This window comes from Danaus plexippus, chromosome 27, assembly GCF_018135715.1.
Source record: "Danaus plexippus chromosome 27, MEX_DaPlex, whole genome shotgun sequence".
In the NCBI taxonomy this organism is placed as follows: domain Eukaryota; kingdom Metazoa; phylum Arthropoda; class Insecta; order Lepidoptera; family Nymphalidae; genus Danaus; species Danaus plexippus.
This window is the reverse complement of record NC_083555.1, coordinates 3,542,433-3,563,545: the sequence shown is the minus strand read 5'-3', so window position 1 is coordinate 3,563,545 and position 21,113 is coordinate 3,542,433. Positions and strand designations below refer to the sequence as shown.

The 21,113-nt window shown below is 30.4% G+C and overlaps 2 protein-coding genes across 2 annotated transcripts; both read right to left on the bottom strand.

The window, feature by feature from the left end:
* Positions 1-603: 603 nt before the first annotated feature.
* LOC133318697 (cofilin/actin-depolymerizing factor homolog) lies at positions 604-9,533 on the bottom strand. Its single transcript, XM_032668467.2, has 4 exons — positions 9,248-9,533; positions 2,171-2,361; positions 1,638-1,769; positions 604-1,179 (listed from the first exon to the last, which is right to left on the bottom strand). Exons 1-4 carry the CDS (start codon positions 9,248-9,250, stop codon positions 1,059-1,061), a joined length of 447 nt encoding a protein of 148 aa, XP_032524358.1. The 5' UTR covers positions 9,251-9,533; the 3' UTR covers positions 604-1,058.
* Positions 9,534-10,130: 597 nt separating this feature from the next.
* LOC116775579 (uncharacterized) lies at positions 10,131-18,963 on the bottom strand. Its single transcript, XM_032668468.2, has 11 exons — positions 18,815-18,963; positions 18,496-18,728; positions 16,075-17,392; positions 15,608-15,789; positions 15,281-15,466; positions 13,156-14,289; positions 12,529-12,867; positions 11,868-12,161; positions 11,387-11,574; positions 11,015-11,140; positions 10,131-10,423 (listed from the first exon to the last, which is right to left on the bottom strand). The coding sequence occupies exons 1-11, from the start codon at positions 18,834-18,836 to the stop codon at positions 10,150-10,152; spliced, it is 4,296 nt and encodes a 1,431-aa protein (XP_032524359.2). The 5' UTR covers positions 18,837-18,963; the 3' UTR covers positions 10,131-10,149.
* Positions 18,964-21,113: the final 2,150 nt, after the last annotated feature.

Below are 21,113 nucleotides of genomic sequence, written 5' to 3'. Positions count from 1 at the left end.
TTTAATATTATAATTAGTCCAACAAATAAAGACGTTGACATTAGCAAAATATTCCGATTAAGAGTAAAAATTACTCTATAAGTTGAGTATAAGAGGATTCTGGTTAGTGTTTATATCTCATCAAAACAAAATAAAGTTCAGTTAACTGTGTAACATTTCTTTGGTTTTAATTATTTTTTATCACTTTTATATTTGTTACTAGAGGCGCCATTAGTGCCGTACTAGTTATAATACACTATAATCCTTGGAATCATTTTCATGACCGATTGTAATTAATTATAATACTGAAACATAGTAATTTTGTAATGGCAACATTTAAGTATAGTCTTGTGTTTGTAAATAATACATATCGGCTTCAGCCATTTATTAGGACATTACTGCAAGTGACAATAAAACTCAGGACTGAATCTGAACCTCGAACGAGTTATTGAAACTTTAGTAAATAATTTATAATTCTAGTATAAATTTTAATAAATTTTACCAAAAAATTCTCTTCAGTCCAACGTTGTTTCGTCCTTCGTTATCAATAATACAAAGGCTTCGTTTCTTTTTTCACGCACATGTCTATTTATCGGGTTGTATAATATAATGAAACAAGCAATATACTTATATCGAGTGTATTTCTGGATAAACTGTTACAAAATACTTATAAAATCGCCATTGTACAAGCATTGTACGGCACTGCACTGCAAGATTCAAGGGCGATTGAGTTTTTACAATCTAAGTATAAAAGCCGACGGGCGATGCTATTCAGTTAAATGATAACGCGTCCACTGAAGTTTTAATTTAACTTTTGAGCTTAAATAAAAAGCTTAAATAATATAATAGTAGAAAATAATCCATGCGTCACTTGAGACCGTCGAGATGAAACAGAGTTGTATATACTAAAAACGACTCGCGTACACCGACATCGATGACGTGTTACTTAATATATCCATGAACACCGGCGTTGTGTACAGGCGCGCCCGTGCCCCTGTACATGGCCGTGTACACGCGGCGCCGTGTACACGTGCGTGTGGGTGCCTGTGGGTGCGTGTCGGTGCGTGCGCGTCGCCAGTCTACTGGCGGTCGGTGGCGCGCAGCTTCTCTTCGACGGCCTCCTGTGATGCTTCGGACAGATCAGTCGCCTGGATGTACTTCTGCACACCGACCAACGACTTCTTTAAAGCGTCGAATGAGCTGCGGAATTATTATATATAATTAAATAGTCATATATATCAATATACATATAACACTAATATATTTTCTAGTACAGTGATTCCCAAACTTATTTCGTCTCCTAACCACTTTGAGATTAAATTATATTTTTTCATCTACTGTAAAGCCACTACAACTTATCATAGCTCAATTAAATTATAAATAACCCCAGGACTCTACCCAACGCCCCTTTTTGTCTAGGTCTCTTACGACCCCCTTTAGGCCTGGGGGGCCCATTCCAGCGCGTTATCGCTTTGGGAGAGGCTGTTCTGAATAATAGAATAATATATACAATGACAAGTAAATCACATCACCATTAATATTCACAGGTGATGCTCATTTAATATCTTTGTCGTTATATAGACTTGAATTTTGTTTTATTTTTATACCGAGATGTGAATTTTAATTATTTTTTTAGTCTTGTATGTGGTGTCCCTCACCTAGAGTACAACATCTTCTTCTTAACCTTGGCTGTATCGGGGCACCATGACATCAAAAACAGTTTCTGCTTCTTACTGGCCTCCGATGTGCCTTGACACTGATGCGTATACTCAAAATCAAACAGACCATATCTGTAATAACAATCAGATATTATTAATTATATATATATATATATATTTAATTTAAATAAATTTAGTAATTAAGATTGTTTTAAGCTCTTGTGTGGAAAATATATTTATAGTATTTTTTCTATTATAATGGCCCATAAATGAATCTACAAAGTCTGATTCGAATTGTACCCAAATAAGACACAAATTTTAAGGATATTATTTTATTACTGTAATATATTATCATATAGTTTGGTTCATAAAATAAAAAATAGGAATAACACAATGAATCATAACATGGCTTTAATAAAAATACATTTCCATACAAGATATGTTTAAAACTTTTATATTTGTACTATACAGATGTAATCAAAAAGTTTCCATGTACGTGTTTATATTTTAAATGTATATCAGAGGTCACTCACCTGCACTCCCCGGTGCCTCCCTTCTGCAGGTCCTCTAGGAACTGCTCGTACTCGGCGTTCCTACCCCCCACCGTCTCAACATCTATCTGTTTCTCATCCCTGATGTAGAAAACTACGTATCTATGCTTCTTATCCTTTTTGATTTCCTCGTACGTAGTCTTGCAAGCGTCCGATACTGTCACCCCAGACGCCTGGAATGTTAATACAGGATATTTATATGTGTTGATGGTATGATAGTTACGTGCGCGCAACATATTAAAAAATAAATGAACATCGCGGGGATAACATCGTTGTATGGATAAAATATCGCATTACGCCGCTGACTCCGCGGAACGAACACCCAGCCGTGTGAACCAGAAGATTCCTGATACCACACAAGCTATGGAATGGGATCGCTATCCTAACATCGGGGCAATCATGTAGTCCTAGGTATAGGTTATAAGTTTTAATATGTAATTCTTATTATGATATACATATAAGTTCCGTAGTTTTCCTGGAACCTCCGTTTGCCACCCTACTAATTTGATAGTGTCTTCTAAGACACTATTCTCTTCAATACAGTACCTACAGCACTCGAAGTATCAAACACTCTCGCAGACAAACAACCCTCACACGTTTAAATACACTCGTACAGTCCATTTGTCTAATATAATTTTGAGTTCGTATAAAGTAATCAAACAGTAAGGACGCACTGAACTTTTACAAACACGATTAAATAGATAAAGATCTTATATCATTAAACAGATAGAATAATGAATATGAAATGTATGAGTTTCTTGTAATCATTATCTATAGTTAGTGAAAATTTATAGTCACCTTGTACCATCAATAGTACAAGATAATTTAGACCATATATTCGCACAACAGAATCGATAGATATCCGATATATCGTGATTTTAAACCTTTCTGATATAACTTCTTTAATTTCTCTGTGCCAGTCTAGTAAATTACCTAAACTACATAATTTAGTGATTTCAAACAAAACACAAACATTGACAGAAAACTGGCAACTATTAGTGTTACAGAGGAAGCTAAAATACAGTCGTAAATACCCTCAGAATAACTGTCACGTAACTCTCAGTTGGCGCGTCACGTCACCGAAATAGAATATTTTAACGCTTTACATTAACGTGTAATGCCTTAAAATATTTGTGTACAACGTTGAATCCGTGTACAAAATGTATGTGTACATTTATGATTTGTGTCTTTAACATCCTATCAAAAGACAGGAATACTAGTTGGATACTTATTTAATTTATTTAGGTATATAGATAAATATTTATTGGTAATAATCACCTCACTAATTTGTATTCTCAGCGCAGAGCCTGTATAACATTTGTCATACGATTATTATTTATAACGAATCAATTGTTGTCTGTTATTATTTATATCGGCCGCGCCTTTGTCTTGGTGCGCCAACCCCGAGGTTAGGAAGGTCGATCGGTAAACTTGACCTAACTTACCGCTAATTTTGTTTAATAATATTACATATACATATAATATTTAAGAAACTCACAGGTAATTGTTTAGTCATGAAAAATTAAGTGTACACACACACACACATATATATATATACTGTGTATTTTGGTAAAAAAATTAAAAAAAAACCCTGAATGTGCATCCAAAATGATGCTGAAAGATAAACATACTGTCGTAAACGGAATCCTTTTCTGGCAGTATAATTTTTGTTCTAAATCAATACACGTGGCACCAAATAAAAAAAAAAAAAACTATGACATGAAAATGAAAGGTTAAAATCACTACAGTCATATAGTTTTTCATTACCTTATAATATAAAGATATATAGCGGTTATTTAAATAGTGCTCTTCAAAGTATTTCTGTAACCGTCTCAGCCGCTTCTGTTTCCCACACGCATCGGATGATATTTTTAAGCTAAGCCCATTGGTCTCGAGAATACAGACAACGCCATGTGCGTGCCTTATATAAGTTTAATGCAAGGTATTTTTGTTATATTTTGGATATGATAGAACCAATATTTAACATTCATAAAAAAAAATATCATTTACGAGATTTTGATTTATATGTATATATATATATATATATATATATATTTTTTGTGATATGTTATAATTTCTTGTAATATATAGTATTTTGAAGTCCTTAATAAAAAAATAATAATGAAAAGACTGACTTCGTATTCTTAAGATTTCAATTAATTATGAGTTCTTAGCACATGGTAATATTTTTGTAATTTTTTACTATATTCAAATAATAACAAAATTTAAGATATTCCTGTACTATGTTCCCTTACTGCATATTTAACAAATACATTAAGACTTTCGGTATCTCGGTAACAGACGCCAACGAACCTGTTAACTAAATTAAATGACGGACGTAACTGTATCATTGAACCATTTTTATAATTAAACTCGGGATAAATTTATAATGATGACTGTTATTAAAATGCCACGTTAAATATATTATTTGGACATTTTCCAAATAACAAATGATACGTGAAACGACGAATTTTAACATGCGTTCTACATTCAAACTAATATTTGCCTTTTACTATAAAAATGACTATTTTATTAAATATATATATATGTATATTATTACTTTAGAGGTAAAGAAGAGCTAGTCTAGGAGTGAAGTAAATTTTAAATTATTCCTAGCAATTTGTCTGCGACTTTGTCTGTTTGCACTTCTGTATTTTATTATAATATTAGGAGTATTATTATTTTAAAAGGTATTTAATTTCACTTATTACATGTAAACAGTTACTTTTATCTAAAATAATATATAGATATATTAACTGAAGTTACCAAGTCTATTGTTAGTAACTACACAAAGATAATTTATTAATGCATTTCTATGATAAATTATTATAAATATATTTTGAAATTTTTAGCTTTTTATGACGTTATACTTATTCTAAAAGTGCTTCGTTCGTCCGATACAAATTTCTAAGGGATGCTTCATCTTATAACAGCTGATTTTGATCTGAGTATTTTTTTTATCCAGCTGATGGCCCTTAACTGCCATTCCATCAGTTGGTAGGTGGAAATAAAGCCCCAGGCTGTGACCGGACTATCTATACCAGTATTCTAGTTAAAATTACTTAGTTAATTCTTTGTTTCCAGATATTACGCTAACAAATAACTCATACTATCGACGTAAATGACGTTTTTAAGTAGATTACTTCAGTGGTCTCGTAATTTAGATATTTTAAGATTAAAAAAGATTACTATTTAATATAAAACTAAGGTTATTCTATGTTAACTATATTAATTTATAACCAATAAGAAGCTCTATATATATATGTTATATAATATTGTAAGAATTACTATTTTGGTACTGAGAAAATGTTTGCAACATCTGGAAAACGGTCCAATCAAATTAATAGATTTGAGCAAATTATATGAATGATTCAAACATGCTACGTACGAACTAATAATTCTCTTCTTAAATATAAATTTTATATGTAAATTCACAGTAGCAGAAGATATTTTTAATTTTACATTAAATCTTAATCGTTATAAAACGTAAGAGTCGGAAAACTAAATGTCAGAATCCCTTTTAAACAAAGTCCGTAATGTTTTTACTAATCGTAATGTAATCGAGACTTGATTTGTGTAAGTTCTTAGTGATTATGAAAAATATTCGATTTGAATATCAAATAGAGATACGAATGAAATATTTATGGACACGATCGGGTATCGAATCTGCAACCTCTGTATCATATCCAAATGTACTATGTAAGATGTCTCGCTTAATCTCCAGGTTCAACTAGTCTCATTTTATCCAGAACTAGTGCTCTCATATACCAGCCCTTGCAGGTTTTCTTAGTTTTTAAGCTCTTGTACGTCCGAATATCAGTATGACAGCATATATTATAATTTTCTTAAATAGTATTGCGTCTTATTTACTTCGACAATGCTAGTCTTCATAGCTTTACATTAATTTAGTGTTAAATACTAGGCCAGAGCTGGTCTATCTCGTATCAAACAAGCTGTTTACGTACAGAGATTATGTTTCGGACATTATTTATCTTATCTATAACAAATTAGATAATATAATCATTTAAAACAACCAACAATTATATAATGGACACAATACAATGAATTTTAAACAATATTTTGCATGTAATGTCTTTTCAACCGTCCGTAGCGAGGACCAAAGAAAAAATATAATAAAAAAATAATAAACACAATATTACTTTCATTGGTAGAACATTTTTCTTCTAAACAATCTCTGCGAACAAAGGCGGTGTACTTAAATAGAATGTGTGACGCTAGCACAACCCACGTATCACAAACTGTATAATCATTGATAATATTAACGTTTTTGATAAAAATTATCGGAAATTTGCGATTTTTATACATTTATTTACAAATACAAATAAAGGTTATGAAATATATATATATATACAATTACAGAGTGTAAATCCTTTTATGTAATAATACATAGATATTATTTAAAACGGATCAGGAAGGCTAGTGCTATGTTATATATATTACAGACAATATCATATTATATATACATATATATATATATAGAAATAAGGTTGTATTTGTATAATAATAACAAGGGATAACTTTACATTACAGCATTACGGGGTGTGATGGTATAACGACTGCACGTACGCAGGTTCGAGGAGTCGAGTATGGTGCAATACTATAGAAGTATTGATTTTTATGCGCTACAAACTAGACCTTTCTAACGCCATTGCTTAAAACACGACAATGTATAACACTAGACGTGCCCCGCGACATCGTCGACACTGAATTTATTTTTATCTTATATATTAGTAAGAAATAAATAAATTTCTAAGCTATAATGTAAACCATTTTTAAGTATTATTACATCAGCTCTAAGCATGAAGTTCCATCAAAAGCGGTCCATATATATATATATGACTCAATATCGTGATATGTCATCTTGGAATTGTTTAAAATCGACTGAAGCATTCTCTGCCAATTCACCTTCGATTTATCATCAAATGGCAACCATTTTATTTCGCAATCGGAACCGGATATTGCTCTATAAAAAAAAACCTCGCAACTTTGCAAGTGATATAGGAATTACGTTTAGAAACTTTAGTTTTCCCTTTTATTTGTACAATTTACAAAAATAATAATAATAATTCTTTATGTAGAAAAACTATTTAAAAATTTCTTTTAAGTTGCACTTCGATATCGCACATTTTTATTAAATAAAGTTATGACGAACAATTACTAATAAATATTAAAAATTAATCAATATACTGCTGAAATTTGAAACGGGTTTCAGAACGTGAATTGATGAATAAAATTCACCTCCCGCAATGGTATACGGTTTCCGGACGGACCGGAAGTCTGCCTATTGGGAGTCGGCAGACGGGAATCCTGATAGCAACACATTACACAAACAATAACTATACGTTTCCTTTACGATGGATTTAATATACATGTTTTCCTTAATTTGATATTAAAAATCAGTAACAATAATTCAATAATAGAATTTAAAATTGTCGTTCCTATTATCATGGATGAGTATAGAAAAAATAAATTAAAAACAAACACGATCAATGCCAAGGATAAGGTTTTCTTAAAGTCTGCATACTTCAATCTAAATGTTTGCAAGGAAATTAAATTTAAAAAATCAGACTTCGATATCAAATCAAAAGTTAAACTTGAACCTCAAGTGTTTGATTTCATCCCTCTCGGAGTACCCTCCCGGAGGGTGGAGGTGAGTGACCTTACAGAGGTCATTCACACGCCCAATATAAACGCGAATGTCATTGCCAAATTTATTATAGTTGTACCACAGACAAACATATCACATATAAAAATTACAAATTATATTTTCCACCACTTTCTACCGTTTTATAGTAGAATTTATAGAAAAAATATTATTTATAATATTATATAGGCTTAAATATATAAATATTTTATTAATGTTGCCAGTTACAAATGCCTTAATTCTATTAAGAATTGAAGTTGTCTAAATATTATGACAATTTCTTTATAACTATAATAATACTACTGATTGTAAATAACTTTATTGATAGTTTTAAACTTGTTGAAATTTTTAATACATTGAACTACTCAAAATGTTTAGACAGACAATTTTATGCCATATAACAGATAGGATAAGGATATTTCAAAACTTAAATATTACAATTTGTGACCACTGTTTTTTTCTGCATTATATATATATATATTTAGTTTATAACAACAACGATACATCCAGAATGATTCAAAGCAGGAAATAACTTCTTTATAAGATTTATGAACTTGAACATAGCTGACAATCTGTATTGATTAAAGAGGTCTTAGAATAAGAGTCTCGTTACTTATCAAGGATATTGTATAAATAATTGTACCATTAAATATAATTTTATAATGAATCATACATGTTATATTTAGTTATGAGATTGCATTTTTTTTACGTCTACGTGTATATACGCCTAACGCTCGCTCAGTGAAAGTATGGTATGAAAAAATTAAATGAATCATCTGTGCCGTGACTCATACTAACCTAATTCTTATAAAGAAATCGGTTATATGAATCACATAGGATTCATGGATAGCCTATAACACGACTATATAACCTTGACATTGTATTGGCGCAATGCGTTTTAGGTAGACGCCCTATATGAAATACACCAAAATGGAAGAAACGAGACGGTTATGCCATATATGGTCAAGAGGCGAGGCGACTGCGCGAAGTTGCATCGCTTCAAAAGTTCGATGCCCTCTAGCCGGCGATTAGGAATATATCCCGCTAATTAATTGACAAAAATCATCACCCGTCATAAAAGGTGATAAACCTTTCACATGCGTGAAATTTAACACCATTCGTCGGATCTTGAGACAAATGTCACAACGTATGTCTTTTTTGAAGTTTATAATAAATTTTAATATATATAACACTACACGTGGCATAAAATCACTGGTTTGTGACAAGTATTTAGTTGAAAAGGCGTGCGAAGTCGGCGAAGGATTGTGCGAAATATGGCGGCACCGGTTATAAATCTGGACATTAGTAATGCGAAATTTATATAAATATTTACTTTAGTATATAGCAAACTGCACTGATATTGTTAAACACTGTAATTGATTTTGAACACTTACCATTTTTTGATGTTAAGCACGTAAAAATTCCACTACTAATTTCACCGACTCCACAACGGCGACCGGAACGACACTGATTCGGACAGTTGGCTACACGTTATTTTGTGATAACCAATGAGCGCATGTGTCAAAATGATTAGTCAAGTCAAAACTATGTTTTTTTAATTTTAACGCAAATAAATAAATTCATAAAAATGTTTGAAACCTTATTTTATTAAATATTATGAATATTTTAAGATTTTTTTTTTTTTTTTGTAAATAAAAAAGAATGATTTTATTTTATAAACTTGTCACAAGATGACAACTTTTCAAATGCTCTGAGCTATGTTCTTCTGAAGACACTGAAGCACTTCAGACTATAATACTATTTTAATATTTATAGTGTTAGAGGATTCAATAAGATAAGATAAAGACTATAAGTCTTTTCAACGAAGAGATATAACTATTTTCAAGTCTTAATGTTTGATTACTACTTGTAAAGTGACTCATGATGACGATGTGTTTCAGCCAATCACCGTTGAGTATTGAATAAATGTCCATATATGGACAGGCAGATACTGGCGTAAATTGTCGGTCGTTTAAACTTTAGCGCGCCAACATAAAAAAAAATGTGTTGTCATAACAAACAATAATTACTGTAAATATATTGTTACAAACTTTATACAACCGACGTGGATTGAAATAGATTTTTTTAGGGTGTAAATTTAATGTCAATTTAAAATTTCATTCAAATTCTCTTATTAATAAAATCGCTTGAACAAATCAAAGACATTGGATGAAGAATTAAGATTTTGCTTTATAAATATTTAAAATCTTATCAATATAAAGGGATTTTGATTAATTAAACCATAATACATGCTAACCACATCAATGAAACACCAAACATGTTAAAAATCTTTATTTCAGGCATTACCAACGTATTTATGATATCTTTTATACAATGTGTATATATTTGTCATAGTCATTTGTCCTACGGAACCGGCTAGAGCACGTTTTAAGAATGACATAGCATAAGTTGAATCAGAGACTTGTATTAACATGGCAACTGTATTTTCTAATCGTTGGCGCATAACTTTTGGCGGGAAATTACTCTCCATCCAACTGCAAATGTCAGCTACCGCGTACGCCGATATTCTAGAAACGTGAGTTTTTCGCTTGCAAATACATTGGGTCAATCTGTGAAAGAAATTATCAGATTAATTCTAACAATAAATCTCCTGATACAAGTTTGAATGTTACTCATCGCTCTAAGTCTTAAAAATTCAGATACGATATAATATTTTCACATAATTTTATCCTTAAGATTTTTTATATGAAAAATAATTTTCTAAGCGCAGAAAATACTTGGATAAAATTAATTTTATCAGTCATACAGAGATATGTCGGAGATAAACATGGAAAAATATTATAAAATGTTTATTTCAAACATCGATAAAAATTTCGTTTCGTATAACAAATAAATAAATCTTAATAAATGACATGACCATTTTGTTGAATATAAATACTTTTTTTTCATCCGAATAATTAAACCTTATTTCATTATCCCATAAGGAATAAAACTTTTATTTTTTATCAAAGTATACTGTCCACTAAAAAATTTTTTTAATGCATTGGATTCTTGCTATAAATTAAATTATTGTCATTGTAACTGACATGACATTACTAAAGTAATTATGACAATATTTCTGCTATTGTAATTATTACATTCAATATACTTCGTTATTAGTATGATATATATATAACTTTCTCTATATTATGTTTACTAACTTCTCGATGCTATGAGCCATTTCAGCTAGCTTAAGTTCTATGGATATGTCCGTATCGTCCTCGGTTTTGGCTCTCTCACAGAGACACAGTATTAATGTTTTATAACACTGCATGTAACATGGCCATCTGAAATAAATATATAAGGTATAAATTTAATTCTATATATAAGTTTATTTTTGGATTATATTATATAGAATTGTCTATATACATATATATATTGAACTTTTGGAACTTTTTTTATTTAAAACTCATGATTTTGGTATATTTTAGAATACTCAATTACAGTATATACTTATATATATATATATGTGTATATATATATATATATATATATATATATATATATATGTATAATTTTATTATTATTCATACCTATCCTCTAACATTTCCTCTCTAGACAATAGCAGGTTGTTCAAAAGTATGGTGCATCCCTCAAACAGTGTGATAAATGAATTCCATGATATCACACACTTGGTGTTGATGGTGTTTGATCCCAGCAGGTATTGGTAGAGATGCGCTAACTCAAATATGGAATCCAGGAATTTGTAGTCGAGGTTTATCTGGAATTGGAATAACATGGAATATAATAAATGTACAGTTATTAAATTACAATTGCTCTCATTTATTGTAAATAGACAAATATTTTATTGGATTTAAAATGTTTTTGATTCTGGCAATGTTATAAAGGGAAGATTAAGTGAATATCCTAGGTTAATGTTAATTATTTTATAGAATTAAGTTTTACGAAAGTTGTAGATTGAAATGATATTTTCATGTTCTGCAATATTTTTCTTTTGCTAGATATTATCCTGGTATAATTTAAAATATACTCCCTAATATATATATATATTACCTTTTTGGCGGCCATAATAACATCACAGAGTGTATCAAGATCATTCCTCAACAATTCACATATGCTATCATCGACTACAACTTCATGTGGACCATTCTGTACAATATTATCATAGTGTTGCCATATCCAATGTTTTATATTTTTCGTCGATCTAAATATAATTTTTGTCATTGCAACACATTTAGCCTCTATGATGTTTGCTTTGAGACAGTTCTGCCACAGATATTTGTATACTCTCCTGGCTGTGATCTGACTGTTCGTGATCTCATCATTCTTTAGTATAAATGATGGATTCTAAAATAATATGGTAAAAAATAAATTAAACTTATAATTGTAATGGATATTATATATATATATATATATATATATATATATGTATTAATTTTAATATCTTTATTTTGTTAGTATTTTACCACAAATAAATAATTAATAATTGTAACAATTACTAATAAGGCTAACTTGTATAAAAATAACTAATACTTTATAAGGTTAAATATGTGTATAGAGAATTTTTATTTCATAAAGATTAAATTTTAAATGAAATATAACAATTTTAAAAAGAGAGTATAGGTGAATAGTAAGTGTAAATATAGCCTTAAATCTTCTAAGCAAAGCCTTATGATATAAATTACTATTAATGATATAAATTTCACAAGCTCACCTTAAGTAATGCTAACTTAGATAAATCTCCAACAAAATGGTTGCAAAAGCATTCAACCGATGACAATTCAGCTAGAAATTTTAACATGACAGCTATTTCATCGATACAGTTATTACTTATTCTTCTCTTTTGCCGCTTGTCAAAAACCATAGACAATCTACATGTTATCGCAACCCATAGACTATGGTAGAATTTATCTGTATCAGCAAGAAGGTTCGTCTTATTTGAGGTTTTCATCAATAGTGTCAGTCTTTTGAGATATCTCAGAGTAACGTTTATAAGGTTGATTGATGTCTCAATGTGTTCGGTTATTGACGATGGTTCTTGTAGTGAATTAATCTGAAATCACATATTAGTATTTAAATAAATTAATTTTGTACATTGTCATGTTTACTAACAATAGTATTATGGTAGTTTTTTTTATACTGAAATAATTTACTATTCATATAAGAAAATATATTCTTAGATATAGATATTTTTTTATTTATACCTAAAATTAATCAATTATTTAATTATTGATCTAGTTACTTTTATGTATAAGAACATACAAAAGTGTTATATAATAAAAAAATCATATATATATATATATATATCTTTATCTCTATCATTGTATATATGTTAACTTACCGCTATATCAATATAGTACTCCAATCCACTCAACATACAATCCACATCCTTCTCATTGATGTCACTGCTTTCACAGAACTTTAATAATGTTAGAGAGTACGCTAACATAGAGTTGTGACTATTTTCATTTTCAACATTTTCATTAAAATTTAAATTTCTAAACGAATCCAACATGGCCGTATTTAATTTTTCCTGCAAATCAGCCAATATCGATCTGTAGGCGCTTGTAGTTATATTTTTCTTCTCTCTAGCTATAACCGGTAGAGCCAAACAAATTATTTCGAACACGGGATTATCGAAATTGACTAAATTATTTATTTCGCTGGTTTTGTGATTTCTTAATAGTATCTCTACTATATTTTTGATCACATCAGGATCGGTTTTGACCTTTTTCACGGCTATTTCAATTACGTTCTTCATGATCAGCGTGTCCTTCGTAGTTTTGATATTCAATCTCAATAGTTCAAGAATTATGTTGTTATTGAAATCGAAAATAGCATCCGGCTGGAATATTTTATAAACATCTGGGTACTTCGGACTCAACTCGTATATACTGTGTAATATACTATCTATGTTTCTTTTAAGTTTTTTATGCTGGCAATAATGTTTGGCTAGCAACAAAACCAAGATGGCTGTCAGTTGGTAATTTTCTTTCAGATTATATATCTGTAACAGCCTCAATATGTCTATATTATTTGAAATTTCATCTTCATTTATAATGTTGCCGTTTTTAAACAGATCTCTAACATTTACCCATTTAACAAACGAGTTAACTTCAAAGTTAGTTTTGTTCAGCGCTTCGGACAAAACTTCAACATTTCCTATACAATCTGTTATGTTTTTTGAAACCTTCAAAAGAATACTCTGCAATAATTCTCTATTGTTACTTGCATGCGTTTTGAATATCTCTATATTATTATTTGTGGAGTAATTTTTTAATATAGCCTTCGTTAGTAACTTAGTTTGTCTCTTATTCAGATTTCTGTATAATGTGTTAGTGAAGTAATTGTCGTTTGTCACAACTTGAGGGTAGCTTGATATATTTTTCAATATATTTGTTTTTGTTTCTGAGATTTGCTCTGAGTTTGTATTCAATATCTCCATAGCCATTGTTTGTATAAGTTGCAAGTGATCCTGAAAATTATTAAATAAATATTTAAATTACATAGACAATTGCCTGTTATATACATGATCAAAAAATATGTACATAAAAATGCTTTATAATTTCTGTTGGTTTGTTCGAGTATTTTATTCATGAAATGGCTGAACAGATTTTAATGGGACTCTGCATGATAGGGAAATATTTTGTTATTATAACAAGTGATGTTTCAGATATCCCAAGGAAAAGAATTGAAAGGAAAAAAAAATGTATACATGTATATTACTTCAATAAACTAAACTATTTAAAATAATTACTAGTTTACATAGCAACTAGAAATCTCAACATTAAGTAAAATAAAACACTCGCATATTTGTCCGAGAATTTAATTATAAATATCTTTATGATATCCTTGGATACATACTAGTTCATACACACTATTTATAACACCTAGCTTTTGGGGAAAAGTTCAAGATAGAAAGGACAACGTAATTATAATAGATATACATGCTAAATAATTTCTTTTCATAAATTTTCATATAAAACAATTTAAATTACAAACATATCTGTGAAATAAAATATTTTCCGTTGTACTAAATACTATTCAAATATTTATGTGTCCGTTTATTATAATAATTTCCCATGTAAGAGCAATAACCTCAAAAATGGCAATAACTTGCTAAAACTTATATTTTCGGATGTGCTACGCGTTTTTTCATTATTTTACTACTACATATCACCGACGCGACGTTTCGGTTACTTTGCAGCAACCGTGATCACGAAGACGAGATGAAGAAACCATTTTGGCGTAGTAAATCCCATAATATTACTTTTATTTAAATAAGCACTCGCGAAGGTGTTAGATCTCATTACTTTTTGTTATTATTATTATTAGCGTTTACTTTATCAGTTTTATAACAGGTTTGACAAATTAAATTGAACCATAACTTCCACCAAATTAGATTGATTTGTAAATCTTTGTATAAGTAACAAATCTAATATTAAAAAAATATAAAATAATCTCACCCATACTAAAATATTCTCCGCTTCTTGAATCCTAGGTATAAAGTCTAACCACTTCTGTGTCTTCAAGAATGGTATTAAAAAGTTACCAGTTAAATTCAACTTAGTGTTGCCGTATTTTAAATTTAGTAGTTTTAATTGGGAGAAGTTTAGGCATAATTGTAGAAAGGCCATAACTAATGGTGGATTCTGAAAATTATTGTAAAAGTTTATGAATTATATATATGTTTATGAATTATATATATTGTATTATGTGTATATATTTTACATATAAGTATTCACAGATTAATAGGTTATAATTCATTTTTAAAATTCATATTAAATACTTACATAGTTCAACTTCAACACACATTCACCAAACTTATTCAAGCATTGTTTTTCAAATTCTTGGAAAGTCGACCAGAACTCCTCAGCGACAGGAAGCGGAACGGTATGGTCGGCCATTTTGTTGTGCCTAAAGAAGCTTGACAAGATGGCGGACAGTACTTCTGATAGTGTTATTATAGAGGGGCCTGGAATATTAACATTTGAAATATTAATAAAATATATTAGAATGTCGAAATAAAAAAAAAGTTGCTATGTGATATGAATTTTTATATAGCTATATATATGGGTTAAAATTTGATTAGATGTATATTGTAGACATTTACTCTAAATTGCATTTATAGCTTAACACCATGATTAGAATCAAAAACTATTAATTACAACCAAAAGTGAAATTATAGAGAATCAGGAACAAAGTCTCTGTTACATTAATATTTTTTTCATAGAGATAAAAGTTATTAAATTGTACATACTAACGAAACCCTCTTCAAGCATCATAAGGCAGTTCTCCTCGAAGTCTTTTTGTAATGACACCAACAAAACTTTATTTTGTCGAAACATTAATTCAGAACTCAGCTTGCCATACAGTTCTATACAATCCGGCGGCAAAATGTCATTTCCCGTCAAAATGGCCGCCTCAATTTTGTCACTACTGTCACCGTTATTCAAAGCTTCTTTTAATTTCTGTTTCAACTCAAATTGCTCAACATTAGTGGCTTCTAAGCTAAGTTTTATGTGTGGTATGATTTTGTTAACGAATTCCGCGCCCCGGCTGAGTTTGAATAAAGTTTCTATGAAATAATTCATCATAGACGTGTATTGTTCCGAGATGTCAGATTTCTTTTTCTTGGATGTCATTATGTATGGCAGTATTAATTCGATTTTCTGTTCTACTATGGATGGATCGAGTTTTAAAGCCACCTCTAATATCTGCAAGGTGACTTTATCGAGTTTACCTTCCAATTTTATTTGTCCTAACATAACCGCTTGTACGAACGCCGCGAATGTCTTCTTTATGTCGATGTGAGTCATTCTCTCACCGAGTGTATCAGTGAAACGCACAGATAAACTGATCTCCTGCGAATGGAGAGCTTCAAGCATTTTCAGGAATAAACCCCTTTTTACTTTCTCGTCGTTATCAAAAGTGATCGGCGGCATACGCATCGCTGGCACCATATAATTCTGAGCCATGTTGAACGCGTTCGTAGCCATGATGTAGAATGTGAAGCATATTTGACTCTCGCTTCTAAAGCAACTTGTAAAAACATAAATGAAGTCAGATAAGAATTTTGGATCTTTCTCCGTCCTTCCTTTTGGGAATGTGAAAAATGAACTCATAATTTTCAATACAATCTGTATATTATCACCTTTTTCGGCTATTAAGTCGTCAATGGTCTCCTTTCTGATCAAATTTGTTAGGAAACTTGAGAAAATCTGCTTTTTACTCAATGGAAACAATACATTCTGGCATAAACTTATTGCCGCAGAGTGAGATTTGGTGTGAAGGAAACAAAAAATGGTCTCTAAATGTTCACCTTCCAGGAACTTGATGATGAATTGCAACTTCTTTTTGGAATCCTTATAATATCTCACAATATTATTTAGTATTTTATCAACGAGAGTATAATTTTCTTCGTTATGTAGGTTTTGTAGTAAAGTTGTAACAATGAACAGGAAATCTTCAATCTGTAGAATTAGTTGCGGTGACATTTTGCTGTTATCCATGAACGCTATGATATTTTCTATGTCATTATTTTCTAATACGTTCCTGTGAAGGTATTGTGACACCACCTGGAATAGAAAATCACGTTCCTTTTATTTTTGTAACCATTATTCAAATAAAATGACTATAATACACCTTAATATTAAAAATACTTGATGTTATATGTCTCACTTATATAATAAATAATAAGAGACGACATGGATTCACCGTGCAGGTGCCAATCCATTTTTTTGCAGGGAGAGGAGCTTCAACAGTGCCCGGGGACTTGTGACCCAGGTGTATGTTTAAGATGTCCCTAACTAACACTTGTTACACGATCACCTCTACTGACCAAGCTCCTCTCTCTACCTAACCAAATTTGAAATGAACCTATTGGGCTGCCTTCAATGCACTTTCCAAGAATGAACTGATGTTAGTTCTAGACTGGCCCAAGCCTATTAGTAGGTTATAGAGAGATTTAGCTATTATATATCTCGCTCCCCCTTATTAGTAAGTTGGAAACAAAAATCCCTTTTTCGCCTTAAAATAATTATGATATTATTTGTCTGCTAATGCTTATGTGAAAAAAAAAGTTTTATTTTATAATAGTAATTAGTTTATGTCCGTTTACTTTCTGTCAGCCTTATAATTAATGTTTAATTACTTATCTTAGTGATAAATATTTTTAATAAGACCACTGGTAACAGTAAACTTAATTTCAATTTAACAAGTTGCAAAGTGTGAAAATGCTTTTGTTAAATTTTATTATTTTCACAGAGTACTGTATTCATTTAAATATTTTTCTCATTATATTGCATTAAAGTATTATAACTGGTGGGAGACCTGTTTTTTGAAGCATTATAGTGTAATACCTCCCATTTTATTATTCAAAAAAGGTTTTTGACGGTCAATTAGACAGAAATGTATACAACTTTTATTGATTGAGGTATGGGATCCTAGGAATAAGGCTCTGGATACCAGTCCTTTTGAGCCTTATTGTTACAAAAAAATAGTTAACCATACTCTAGTGTTGACACTATAAAATTAAAAAGTATAAGTTACCTGATCTGGGTGGAGAAATTAATTTAATTTGTAACGAAATATATGTAGATCATGAATTCATATCTGCCTAAAAAGTATTTTACAATATTTCTGTTTTTTCACATTAGTTTTCAATAGAAATATTTCTCACCTTTATAAGTTTACTTTTAAATTCACTTGTGAAATCATCCACATTATTCAGCCAGTTCAAAACTTCACATAAGTCCTTGCTTTTGAGTTTATTAGTTTTGATTAAATCGTCAAGCCAATCGGCTATAACTCTTTCTTTTGGAGCTGTTGGAAAATACTGGGTTTGTACAACATTTCTTGCCAATTTCAATCTTTTCGGCAATGGTGTGTCATCTTGTAGCCGTCGCTTCAATTCTATTAAAAATAGTTGATTTTAAATCAGTGTAAGTATAACGTGTTGTTTACATTATAAGGTTATGATTTAATTTATATGTACTTACCATTTAGCGGATATTGCGACATGTCGACACTTCAAGATTAATATTGTATATCTATTAACTTTCTCAATTATTTAATTGTAATATAAGAATAATAACTATAAAATGGAACTATTTTATAACCAGTGCCATAGCAGTAACACATGCCAATATTATTGTGACGTGCGTTTTGTTAATACTGTAGCGTGAACGAAACGTCAAATTTTGTTATGAAAATAATAAATGTTGATAAAACAACAAACTTATGACAAGTAAAAATGTATTTTATTATTATTTAATAGAATTATAAGGCGTAATACATAATCACAAATAAATACTGCCCCGTCATCAGCAAAAACAAAACGCGAAGACATGTCCATAACATTAGTACATAGCGTCTTTTTAGGTCTAGAAATATTAAAAAAAAAAATTAATAATGATCCTCTTTAGGATCAATTTTTATTTTTTATTTTTATTTCTCTGTGCATTGAAAAGTTATATAATAATAGAACAGTGTCTATTGCCACTTGTGGAATTCGTTAAAAATAATTTAAGGGTATTTTTTATTTTGTTTCTTATTTTTATTGCTTAAAAAATATCAATTACAAGCCTACTAATATGGATGTTTATGGTTCTTTCAAGCAAAAACCATTGAACTGATTTCGATGAAACAGCCTAGTGATGTAAGACATCGAAATGGTATAGTTTTTAAGGAACAAGGTGTGGATATTGTATATTGTTAAAAGTAACGTGTCCAGAATAGGTACATGCTGCCAGTTGGTCACCATATCTATTTTACTAATTTGTCTATGAATGAATTCTGAAATCAATGTCTCGGATTTAACTAGCTTACTATATTATTATTATTTACACAAATTACTAGAGCACTATGCTCTATTATGTACACACAACTATGTGCTTATGAGACATATGTGAATTAGAATCTTCTAACACCTGAAAAATCGGTCTTTTTTTGTTTCGACGCCACAAGACACTTTTAAGTTGAAGGACCTTAAAATCTACACTAAAAATACACAAAAGTTGGTCACTCGCACCACGTGCTTTTTACCATACAGTGATATTTAACGCCTTTATTTAATATAAATTTTTATTGTTTGTGTAGGTAGCCAATAAATATTTCACAAGCTTCTTAAAAACTTTTGAGTAGAACTCTAGAAAATCTCCGCATAGGTTGACAGCCATATACGACGAAGTAGACTACATTTGCACCCTTAAGTCTCAAACATAATTCTTCCAAAGCTTAAAGTGGTACGAATTACTTACGTCGAGGTATTTTTGAACGACTTTTTACCATTTTTTATGAGAGCAGTATCTCTCGCTTCGCTACAATTTCTACATAAACCTAACAACAAACCTCAGTTAGCGTTAATTCCTCCTAACAAAAAACCTCAGTTAGCGTTAATTCCTCCTAACAACAAACCTCAGTTAGCGTTAATTCCTCCTAACAAAAAACCTCAGTTAGCGTTAATTCCTCCTAACAACAAACCTCAGTTAGCGTTAATTCCTCCTAACAAAAAACCTCAGTTAGCGTTAATTCCTCCTAACAACAAACCTCAGTTAGCGTTAATTCCTCCTAACAAAAAACCTCAGTTAGCGTTAATTCCTCCTAACAACAAACCTCAGTTAGCGTTAATTCCTCCTAACAAAAAACCTCAGTTAGCGTTAATTCCTCCTAACAACAAACCTCAGTTAGCGTTAATTCCTCCTAACAAAAAACCTCAGTTAGCGTTAATTCCTCCTAACAAAAAACCTCAGTTAGCGTTAATTCCTCCTAACAACAAACCTCAGTTAGCGTTAATTCCTTAATAAATGATATTGCCAAGACGATCCAGCTTCCATATCTGATAAATAACTTAACTAATATTTATATCGAGATTAGGATCAAGCTGAATAATAATTTTAATGTATTGGTAGCTGTGACTAGAACTTGTGTTAGATAAACATCGTGAAGGAAAATCTCTTTTCAACGCACAAGTGTCAAGACGGAAGGAGACATCTTGGTATAGATGATATAAGTAGGTTGTCACTAATTGTGGTATATAAAGAGAAACTGGTTTTAGGTATTTCGGCGTATAGATGAGAACTATTTATTTGGTTTTATAAATAGATCTTACTATATTAGATCTAACTTTGGTATAAGTTCAAATGTTCTTGCTCAAGATTTGTATGGCACAACGTAGGGAACATCTCATCATAGATAGTAGGATTCCAGGAAGATAGAGACTATTCAGAGGAATATCCTGATATAACGTCATTATTGCCCAAAAATGCCAAATACATTTAGGGTCTTTTAGAATTTTTT

What these genes read in the sequence shown, in the direction of transcription:
- LOC116775579 (XM_032668468.2), bottom strand. Translation starts at nt 18,836, where the DNA reads ATGTCGCAATATCCGCTAAATG. An exon ending in GCTTGAAGAGGGTTTCGTTA is followed by an intron (nt 15,790 to 16,074) that starts GTATGTACAATT and finishes TTAATATTCCAG; the next exon opens with GCCCCTCTATAATAACACTA. An exon ending in GTGTGTTGAAGTTGAACTAT is followed by an intron (nt 15,467 to 15,607) that starts GTAAGTATTTAA and finishes AATAATTTTCAG; the next exon opens with AATCCACCATTAGTTATGGC.
- LOC133318697 (XM_032668467.2), bottom strand. An exon ending in GGAGGCACCGGGGAGTGCAG is followed by an intron (nt 1,770 to 2,170) that starts GTGAGTGACCTC and finishes TTGTTATTACAG; the next exon opens with ATATGGTCTGTTTGATTTTG. An exon ending in AAGAAGATGTTGTACTCTAG is followed by an intron (nt 1,180 to 1,637) that starts GTGAGGGACACC and finishes ATAATTCCGCAG; the next exon opens with CTCATTCGACGCTTTAAAGA.